At 31.4% G+C, this 12266-nt stretch overlaps 1 protein-coding gene across 1 annotated transcript; it reads right to left on the minus strand.

Moving 5' to 3' along the window:
* Nucleotides 3597–12039, minus strand: LOC109847109. Its single transcript, XM_020416354.1, has 4 exons — nucleotides 11403–12039; nucleotides 11175–11318; nucleotides 3827–3967; nucleotides 3597–3658 (listed from the first exon to the last, which is right to left on the minus strand). Exons 1-4 carry the CDS (start codon nucleotides 12037–12039, stop codon nucleotides 3597–3599), a joined length of 984 nt encoding a protein of 327 aa, XP_020271943.1.

The raw sequence follows: 12266 nt of genomic DNA on the forward strand, positions 1-12266 counted from the left end.
TTTTCTTGTGTTTGGTTGACATCAAAAAAGGGAGAAAACTTTTAGTGTTTAGACATTTTCCATTTTTCTTATGTTTGGTTGGTATTAAAGTGTGTAAGTTTACGACTTAGTAAAGATAAATTTGTTTGTGATCGTTAATGGAGGTAATCTTACCAAAAATAAAAGTGCAATATAACATGAAAAACCAACAAATAGCTGAATTCATCATAAATATTTGATTGACATAAAAAATCAGACGAAACATGTAATAACATGATTATTTCAACTGTTATGAACTATGTACCTGATTTGACATGAAAAATACCTGTTTGACAGGAATAAATCACATGAAACCTGTAATAACATGATTATTCATAAATTTATGAAATTCACACATGAATTAGAGAAAAATTCTTATGAGACCTGTAAAAACCTATAATCAACCTGATTAGTCATAAATATTTATGTGACATGAAAAATCGTATCAAACCTGAAAATACCATACATGGAGATAATTAGGGACTGTACTACAAGAACCAAAACCAGTTAGCTTTCAAAACCATGAGCGCTACAAAACCATGGGCAAAACAAGCAGAAATTTTATTGATCCAAATTAATATCATCATATTCAACATCCAACGACCAAGTAAATGTACCACTCCATATACATCTATAAAAAGCAATGTTTGCTTACATAATATTAACCAGGAAAAAATATGAGTAAGAAAAATATATATATTGGTAAATCTTCATCTGCGTCATCATCAAAGGTAAGAATATTTAAAAATTTTATGATTAAAATAGAGTTGTTTATTTTACAATGTCAATTTACTATGTTTTTTTATCAGCGTGGAAGGATTAGTAAACCAAAACGAACCTTTGAAGAATACTGATACAGATCGAGAGCAAGATGAGATGTGGGCAGAAATTATGCTAAGAACTAATGATGTAAAAGTTATAGACGGAAACGAAAATTGGAAGTGTCCTTATTGCAAAGATATACCCAAGATGTACTGGAACAAAAAGCAACTCCTAACACATGCGCATGATGTAGGTTACAATAAAATTGTTGGCAATCTGAGTAAGGATCGTATTGGAGAGCATCATGAACTAGAAATCTATTTACAATCGCTAAAATGAAAGCAATGACGTGTACTACTTTGCTATTATCATGTACTACTATGCTATTTTATGCATATTTTAATTTGAATGAACTTCATGAGTAAAAAAATCATGTGAAAATATTTGTTGATATCACGTAAAATATATCAGCCACATGTTTATGAATTCTATGGTTGAGGGCTCAAAACTTAGTCAATATCATCGTTGTTAGTCATCCAAGGCAATATTAATAAACATTGCAGGTTGCTAATCTCAGAATATTTGACAATCATCATAGCCTAAAAGTAAAAAATTCACCAACTAAAACTCATGACATAACAATATTTTCATTAGTAACCAACATCAATAGCCATCCAATACAATGTAGATACATTGTAGCTTGCTTACATACAATTTTTTTTAGTTGTCATGTATATGGTGACTTATAAAGTTCCTGCAAACACAAGTTCAATATAAAATTAGTATTCTACAATCATCACATAATGTTGATAAATATGCACATGAAACCATAAATTTATAGTTGACACAACTAAAATCAAAGTCATACAAATAATTACTACATATTGTAATTGTTATGGTGTTTTTAGTCGCCAAAATACGGTCTTTTGCCAGCAACAGACATGTGTCCCCCTGCTTGCACCGTTCAAGTCAGATTAATAGTCAAAGCAACTAAGGATCCCGACATAGCCGACCCATCAAGTCGACATCTCCTTATGTTGACATGAATGGCGATACTTGTCGATCCTCTTGTCGAAGACGACTCGCAGCGAGCCCACTCGACCAGTTACTCGACATCTCGCGAGGTCGACTCCAAAGGCGTTACTTATCGGTGAAGCTAAAGGATGACTTTAGCCTCGAGCCTCTTCCGCTGACAACACGTTGACATCATATTTAATGCTTGGCAGGTGCATCATGCTTCTAGCCCCGATAGTCTTCATGACTCATCGGACCACGTCAACATCATCATGCCTCCGATCACTTCTCATGTAATACTGAGGTAATCTCTCCTCCACTCGCCGATCGGCACGTGTAAAGTAGGTGTTGACGCCGCCGCCAGCCCATACCTACTCACTGCCATTCTGTGCTTAGCTAAAGTGTTCATTCTACCCTTCCATTACCATTATAAATAGAGGTACAGTTTTCAACAGAAGGAAACTTTTGACTTTTAGAATAACTACTAATAATATTGTACTATATAAGAACTCTCATAGTTCTTCATTTTACCCACTCAAGTTCACCAACTGACTTGATCGTCAGAGGTACAATAAGGGAACCAAGCCCCGTACGCTCATGAATTTCTATTTGTGTAGGCTAAAAGCCACTAAACTCAAAACCAGATATTCGAAGAAGTGAGCGGCCCCTCATCAACCCCACCCTGAAATATTTGACTGTTTGGTTACTCATCATCAACAACAATAATATGTTCCATCACCATAATGCTCCACATGCATATAAAATAACATCAACATATAGTACAAAATCAAATGAAACTTCCCTAAATTAAGCAAGACTTGTCTTGCACCAAAAGTAAGTGGATTTAACAAGTATGTTAGAAGTGAGAATCACAAAGTACCACATGAGCCCATATTCATATTGTTCTTCAACTCTCATTATTGAGGAAGGCATTAATCATCTCTTTTTGACTAACCGAAGATATGCCCATAAAAATTCTTGATTCATTCTCGCTCAAAAAGAGATGACGATAATATGCATCTAGCTTATCAATGCTTAAGTGTTGTGAATGAGTATATATGACCATGGATAACTTCTAGGTCCAATGCATATTAGCACACTTCATATTTGCACTAAATACATCTATCTTATCCACCAAGTTTTGCATGAGCTCGTTATCTAATGATTATCACTCTCACTTAATGACGTGTTATTAGCCATTACTAATTCAATAGAGAGTTAAATACAATAAGGATTGTATTGAACGAGCAAATCATGAATGCAAGAATGACTTTTCCTAACATAATAAATAGAAAAAGCAAAACATAGAGTTAAAGAGTGCATACATGATTATAAATAGTACAATAAATATAAAAATTAAGTCTTAGTGGTTTACACCATGGTTATACTTATCACAGTAATCAACCCACATCGCCCAAGCAATGTCATCCCTAAGAGTCTTCCACTCATTTCTTCATTGATTTGCTCTCTTTGGGTTTGAGTTTCAATAAAATTAACTAAATTGTTGACATTCTCATTTGTCATCTAACCATCAATATTTTCATTAAAATCGGACTCATTGAATAGTTTATCATTTGGATCAACAGTTGCAATAAAATTATGAAGTACCATGCATGCCAAAACGATATCTACTTGTGTAGGAAAAGGAGAATGCGGCTTAGCACACAAAATTTTGAAACGATTCTTCAATGTGCCAAATGCAGATTCAATCTTAGACCTCAAAGAAGAATGTCTTATATTGAATAATTTTTTTTATTCTTAGGTGTTTTACCTGAATATTCTTTCAAATGATAATGAACGCCTCAGTATGGAGAGATGAAACCTGGCATGATAGGGTACCCAGCATCACACAAATAGTATTTGCCTACAATTTTTTAAGAAAAATGTTAAGAAAGTCAAGTTTGTATATTAAAATCAAAAGTTTTAAGTTAAATTTTTAAATAATTACCATCATAGACTCCCAATCCATGAGGTTGTGGTCTAGATAATGCATCCTAGAGAATCTTATAAACATTTGCAAACCCCTCTAAACCTGCTAAAACATAAGTGAACATCTTGTTTGGGGTGCAAGCTGCAAGCACATTCTGTGTAACACTTTTGCAGCTTCTAAATCGTGTAACAAGATTAATCGGTAGCATTGCATCAACATGAGTCCCATCATACCAATGCAATCCTATAATACGTGCATCACATTACTAAGTTAACATTCATTTTCTTTGAATTTACATACTCTCGTGCTTAAAGTGTAGATATACCTTAAAATACGGGTATCATAGCAGGTTGTTACTGATCTCTTGGGGAACGTCATTGGGAGATTGTCTCATGTAGCGTCACGCAAGAAAATAATTGTTTGTAATACCTTGTTGAAATATCTACTGACTGTCTCGCCTAATCTTATAAAATGAGACCCCACAATGCAATTTTTAGATTCATGACCAATAATGTTTAGTGACATGATAAGTTGTTCTACTATTATATTACTTGAGTCTTTTAGTAGCCTATTGTTCCTCATTATACTTGCTAATTTAACAAAAGCACCACTCCGCATTCTAATGTAGTTTACACAAATATCACTACAACCATTATAGATACACTCCATATGTTTAATTCTCGCCTTTTCTTGTCTTATTTTTTCCTCACTTGGACCATTACGAATTGATTTACGTCTAGTTTGCATTCTCCTTATGAACGTAAATATTATAATAAATACAGATAATGCAGCCCCTTGAATCATGTTAATAACACTTTGTTTATCTATACAATCCCCATCACCATCCATCTACGATACAAATACCAAATTGAAATAAGTAATGTGGCTAGCAAGTACGACAAATAGATATAAACAGTAAAGTCTAAATTATAAAACGTAGTAACTAGTCACCACAACCAACCATGATTTATGGCTTCATGGAAATATATCATACATAGGTAATCAAATTGGAAATAAACAATTTGTCAATTTACTCATTTTTAACAAACTAAATAATGCAAATATAATTCACAAACTCATAATTAAGAAATAGCAAAAAAACACCAAACAAAATTATAATCCTACTATTTTCGTTTCACTACCTTAAATCATACAAAATTAAAACTAAAAGAAATACTAGCTACATGGTGATGCATCGAGGGTTTAATCACATTTTTAATCATGTATAGAAATAATCAGACAACTAATTATGTGAGGATTTAGACTTGATCACCCATTTGAATTTTTAATCATGTATAGAAATAATCAGACAACTAATTATGTGAGGATTTAGACTTGATCACCCATTTGTCTCAAGTTTTACAAATTGGTGAGATTTTACAACTAATTATGTGAGGATTTAGACTTGATCACCCATTTGTCTCAAGTTTTACAAATTGGTGAGATTTTGAGGCAGTCAAAGGAATAAACCAAAATACAGATTCAATCTTTGGCCCGATTATACCAAAATTTGTCGACTTTCACCAAATCATGCTACCAGTTTTACAAGTAAATTATACCCTAAGAAATTTATGATAATTATCTGTTCAATTGAGTAATAATTCAAAAAATGTTAAAAATGGTGAAATTATACCTGTAATTGTCAAAATTTAAGGATCTGTTTGGATACCATGACGTTTTACTTGTTTTCATGGTGTTTTTGCTAAAAATAAAACAACATGCATTTGGAAACTCATGGTGTTTTTAAGCTAAATCATCCTCAAAACAAAATCACAACACTTATTTCAAAGCACCTTTTAGGTGTTTTAAGTTTAGTGTTTTGATTTTGAGTTTGATGGGGTATTAATATAATATCTAACATAATATATTAAATATAATTAATATATAGATTATACTATATTATATTATGGTTAATCTAATATATTAAAAATATTTATTAAATAATATAAAAGCATAATAATATAATAGTAACATATTTAATAATAAAACAATAATATAATAATAATATGTTGTATGGTAAATGTAGTATAATATATAAAATATTAATATAGTATAGAATAAATAATATAATACTTTATAAAGTAAAATAATTTTTAACACTAAAATAATTCATTGCTAAGAAATGTTAATGTAAAAATAATATAATCATAATATACAATATTTGTTTATATCATAAGTTAGTAATATATTATCAAAGTATTATTAATAAACTCTAACATATTAGAAAGAATAATATATTGTATAAAATTAACATATTTATAATATATTAATTTATTATTAATATAATAGTAATAAAATAATAGTAACATTATTAATAATATTATATTATATTCATAATTGTTTAATATTATATTAATAATAAAATATTATTATTTAAAAAATATTATATAATATAAAATTGGTATACCAAAATAATTAAATATGATATTATTGGTGCACATTAGTTATAACATGTTATATAATATTATATTGTATTATATTTAATATTTATAATACTATAATAATGTAAACTAAATATTATAATATTTTATTTATAAAATATTTTATTATAATTAATATATAATATAGTAATGATATATTAATAATAATGTTGTTACGTGTCAAACTAGGATTGACCAAAAACACTGAACATGGTTTTTTTATAACACTTAAGAGAAAAACACAACACTATGGTGTTTTTTTACAAAAACACAATAAGAAAAATACCATGATATCCAAATGAAGCCTAACAAATCAAGCAAAAAGCCGACGAAATCCCCTAAGAAAGACATTGATTTCCCCAAAATCAGAAGCAATAAGCACAAATCGGACAGAGATTTCCCCAAAATCCGACGAAATCCCTTTTTTATGAGATCTAGCAAAAATCTAATTAAAAATCAACAAATATCTGAGGAAACGCAGTGATTTCCCCAAAATCAGAAACCATCAGCACAAATCGGACAACATCAAGCCCCAGCTTTCGTAGATCTGACGCGCGAAGAGAGAAGAAATAGCGGGACTGGGCGGTAACCCTAGCCAACCAAGAGATTTCCCGAAAATATTGTAGATCTGACAAAAGGACACAAGAGGAGGGTTTTCGGATTTTCCGCTCATTTTTGGAAGAAAGCGCGACGAGCGATTTCGCTGAGATGGAGGTGATTTTCTTAGCTACAAACCTTAGATCCCTTTGCGAACCAAACCCGCACAAAGAAACGAAGGAAAGTGAAATGTCCGAGGTGGACACTGTGTCAGGAGAGGGGAATGTGTTTCGAGCCCTTTTTTTCGAACCAAACACCCCCTACACTTGAAACTATGGTATATTCTCTTCAATTTCGGACATAAAATGTTTGTTTTACAAATATCCTCTTATATATATATAAAAATATTTTTTCTTATAAATAAAATATTTCAATTTTATAAATCACACTCAACTTTTAGTGCCTAAGCTGGAAAATTTGCATTGCTCCGCCCCTGTTACTATAGAGAGTAGAATTAAGGGGGTTGGATCTGGACTTATCCACTCTATATTATATTCAGTCATAGAAGTATGTCCAAATAAAATTGATCCACAGGATGGTGTGACAATGAAAAGGCTTTACGGGAAGATAAATAAGCCTCTGTCTTATTCTCGTATTTAATTCTGAATGATTAATTATGTAGAAATTTACCGAGCTTAAACAATTTAACTGCCTCTTATGCTAATTGGGAAGTATGTAGTCGGAGGTGTGTTTCTTCTCTACAGTTAGCTGTTGGTAATGGTTATGTTTGGAGTATGTATTTCTTCTTTTAAGGTGGCTATGAGGTTGATTACTCGAACTGATATGGATATCTCTGTTTATTGTTTATACTAGTAAAGTGCACGTGCGTTGCACGTGGGTATACTTGTTCAGTATTAAAAAATTTAAATGTGAACCATAAAATGATGAAGTGAATCGATGATTTAGATATATTCATGTAATTAAGCTGGTTAAGTGAATCGATGATTTAGATATATTCATGTAATTAAGCTGGTTTAGATTTTACCAATATTCATTAAACCCACATAAAGAACGTAATAAATATTCATGTAATTAAGCTGGTTTAGATTTTACCAATATTCATTAAACCCACATAAAGAACGTAATAAGAGATTTATGTGCTAGAATTCTTAGATAATTAGATTAGCTAATAACTAGAAGACCTTAACTTATAGGGTAAGGAGACAAAAAAAGAACCAATTCATATCATGTTTCAAATTTAATTACCTTATCAAAGTCTATATTAATTATCATCATTTAAAGATGAAACAAAATATACATACATAGAGGGTCAAATTTACTAAATAGCAGATACCCGATGTGGATTAATAGAGTGAAAAAATTATAACCATATCTATGAACAAACTTATTATGTAAACACAATAGCAATATTAAAAGATGATCTAATATTAGAGATGGGAGATGCATCTTTGCTCAATTTACACTAAGGTTCAAGCTATTTAAGGAAATGCTAATTAATAAGAGCTTTCGCAAATAAATTTCTTAAACTTAAAACTAAAATTGACATGTTTGAATGATGGAGATATATCATGCGAAAGGACTTGTCACTTGTTAAAGTTTCGTGATAATTGCAAGAGAGACTGATTATGTCATTCATATGCATTTTATCAATCTCTAGTTCACAAGTTAGCATTAAATCATTGCGATAGCATTTCCATAGAAATCTCTTCCATCTTTAGTGTCATCCCAAGCACTTCGTTTCTTAGAAATAGAAGTCAAATGGTTGGAAGGAGAGGAAGAGAGAAATAAATGAAAAAAATTGTAACATACAAAATGAGTAATTAATTAGAAGGTAAAAAAGCCAAAGCTTTAGAAGATATCACTTTAGTAATTAGGGCTTATTTATAATAAAAATATAACATTTATTTTGGATGCATGTAAATATGCTGGTTGTAGTATTTATTTAATGTTTTTTTCTGAAATCATGGTAAGAAAGTTTATTTTGTACTTTTAAAAGTTTATTTTGTACTTTTCATTGTAACATCAAAATGATAATACAATTTGCCTAATGCATTCCTAATCGTGCCCCTATTTCATGATATTAACATCTAGATTTTTTTTGATACAATGTGTTTTCAAATTATACCGTGAAATACGTTTAGGGGGTTGAATTTTAAAAATATTTAATCTAATGAGATTTTAAAATACATTTGTTCATTTTAGTCTTTTTATAATACATTTTAAAATTTGAGTGATCCCAAATTTATTGTACCAATTTAAATTGTACCAAATTGTCTTATTTCTACAATAATCAAGTTTCAAAACATACGTTTAGGGAATTGAATTTTAAAAATATTTAATCTAATGAGATTTTAAAATACATTTGTTTATTTTAGTCTTTTATAATACATTTTAAAATTTGAGTGATCCCAAATTGATTGTACCAATTTAAATTGTACCAAATTGTCTCATTTCTACAATAATCAAGTTTCAAAACATATTTTTAAAATTCTAATTGAATTATAGAGGAACATATCATGCTAACACGTGCTTGAGCAAATTTGATCCTCGAAAGAAGTCGACATCATGTGCTTTGTTAAATTTTCTATTCTAATCCAAGTGGAGTTCTAGTTGACCTTTTCTTTTGTAATTGTATGGTTTGACTTAGTAGGTATTATGGTGAGTGGAAGAAAATGTATGAGCTAATTTACACTCAAGAGATGAAAGAGAAGTTATATAAAAATAAAAAGGGTTGTTTGTAGTTAATTGGTTCATAGTTTATGCATTGATTCAAATTGAATTTTAAAAGTCTAGACTCTACATCTTGTTATTATAATTATTTGATTAACTTTGTCTTATACTATTTTGTGACTGATTGAGAAGAAATTCATAGTCTTGAGTTGAAATTTTTGACTAATTATCAGTCGGTGCTCAAAAGACCCAAAGCAATAAAGAATAAAGTGCATCATTCTCTAATTTTACATTATATAGTTTCTACAAAACCCTGGTCCTCCCATGGTTTAAACTTTGATGTCCCTCCAATACAGTTGTTTCAACTTCTTAGAGAGAAGAGTTGCAAGCCCCTCGACATGCAACTAAGATAGACCAAAAAGTGAACATTGACATTCTAAAATTCTAAATATAGACATAACCATTTGTATGTAGTATTAGATTATAAACTATTGATAATGATTTTATTCTTGACCAAATATTCTTAGGGAGAGTAGGAGGTGCATTTAATAAAGAGTTATGGATAATTATTTAAAGATTAATTATAATCAATGGTATAATTGTGAATTATCAAAATTTAAAAGGGTAAAATAGAAAATTAAAAGTTTTGACATGGGTATTCTCTTTTATAAGTAGTATAGATTATCATGCACGTCGATACAGGAATGAGAAAAAAAATGAAATTAACATTCAAAAAAATGGCAAATATGGAAAATAATTAAAGCTAACTGTGCTTAGTACCTATCACATTTTCTTGGATATGAACTTAAGATAAATGTTGTTAATGTGTAGAGTGTGTGTCTATATATATCTACATACATACATACATAGTTTGTTAAGTTGAAAAATTATATAAACATCAGGGCCTAAGAGCAGCTCCAACCGGGCTGCATTTCTCCAAAATGCAGCCCGGTTGAGCTCCAACCGGACTCCATTTTTTGGAGTCCGGCTGCAAAAACTTGAACCCGGCTGCATATTTGGAGTTTTTGCTCCAAATATGCAGCCCCCCTCCAATTTACTATTCCCCCTACAAAATAACAATAATACCCTTCTAACTAACTATTTATTTTTAGATATTCAACTTAAAATCAACATAAGTTTATTTCTATTAATTATTTTTAAATAAAAGTTTTACAGTTAGAAATGTTTTGTCGATACCTTCAAAATGAGACTAATATTGAATAATATTAATTGAAATATAAAATATCAAGAACCAAGTAATTAAAAATAAAAAATTCATTATTTCATTAGTAAAAAAAGTTACATCGCTTCATTTCCATGTCTTTCCCACAAATGTTCAATCAATGCATTTCGAAGTGCAAAATGAGCTTCTTTGTTTTTCAACCTCTTATGTCGAGCAAGAAACCGTTAGAATCGTTCAGTTTCCGTTATCTCCATATTTTCAGCATTTGGAATTGTTTGTGGAGTTGAAATGACAATATCTTCTTGCTCGTCGCGTTCATCTTCGACAATCATATTGTGCATTATAATACAAGCAGTCATGATATCATGCAGAGTTCGTTTATCCCAAAAACGGGCTGGCCCCTTGATGATAGCAAATCGTGATTGGAGAACACCGAATGCCCGCTCAACATCTTTTCGACATGCTTCTTACATCATTGCAAAATATTGTTTCTTTTTGTCATCGGAATTAGAAATGGTTTGAACAAGTGTTGGCCATTTCGGATATATGCCATCAGCCAAATAATAACCGACATCATAGTTTTTTCCTTGAATTGTGTAATGAGCAGGAGGAGCAATACCTTGTGATAGATTGTCGAACAAATTAGACGACTGTAATACATTAATATTGTTATTGGATCCTAGTAAGCCAAAGTATGCATGCCATATCCATAGATCATATGATGCTACTGCCTCAAGAATAATGGTTGGACCTCCATGACGACCTGAGTATTGTCATGCTCATGCTGTTGGACAATTTTTCCATTGCTAATGCATACAGTCTAGACTTCCTAACATTCCTAGAAAACCTCTTTCTTTGCCCTTTTGCAATAACCTTGCAACATCGTCGACATTGGGGGTCCTCAGATATTCATCTCCATATACTTCTACAATTGCTCTGTAAAATCTCTTTAAACATACAATTGCAGTTGACTCACTGATCCTAACATATTCGTCAGTACTATCTGCTGATGTTCCATACGCCAACATGCGAAATGCCGATGTAACTTTTTGTAAAGTTGATAGCCCAAGTTTGCTGACACCATCCATCTTTTGTACGAAGAAGTTGTCATGCTCACGTACCACCTCGACTATACGAAGGAATAAACTCCTGTGCATCCGGAACCTTCTACGGAATAGGTTTGCACCATATGTAGGGTTATCAGAAAAATAGTCATGGTAAAGTCGAGAATTACCTTCTTCCCTCCCGCGATTGATCACCAAATGACCAGGAACTGAGCCAATACGCTTTGGCCGCTCTGCCTCTTGAGAGAGATAAGTCATTATTTTATTATTAGAGGCATGTACGCGAACTAATAGTTCATCTTCCTTCTCCCATTGTATCATATCTTCCTCCCAATCTTTAATGTACTGAGAAAATATTTCGTCGTCAGAAGAAGAAGAAGAAGAAGAAGGTAGATGTGACGGTCCGGCTCCATAGTTCATTAATGATGAAGAAGTTTTTTAAAGAAATAATCATATAAGTTGTGAGTTATTTAGAGATGGATGTAATGTCATTATATAATATGACTCCCCGCATTGGATTCTTTTCAGCATTGGCTTCTCACCCCCCCATATTGGATTCCTTGTGTTGGAGACTCCCCACATTTCTTTTCAGCATTGGTTTCTCACCCCCCACATTGGATTCCTTTTGTGTTGGAGACTCCCCGCAT

This window comes from Asparagus officinalis, chromosome 7, assembly GCF_001876935.1.
Source record: "Asparagus officinalis chromosome 7, Aspof.V1, whole genome shotgun sequence".
NCBI lineage: Eukaryota > Viridiplantae > Streptophyta > Magnoliopsida > Asparagales > Asparagaceae > Asparagus > Asparagus officinalis.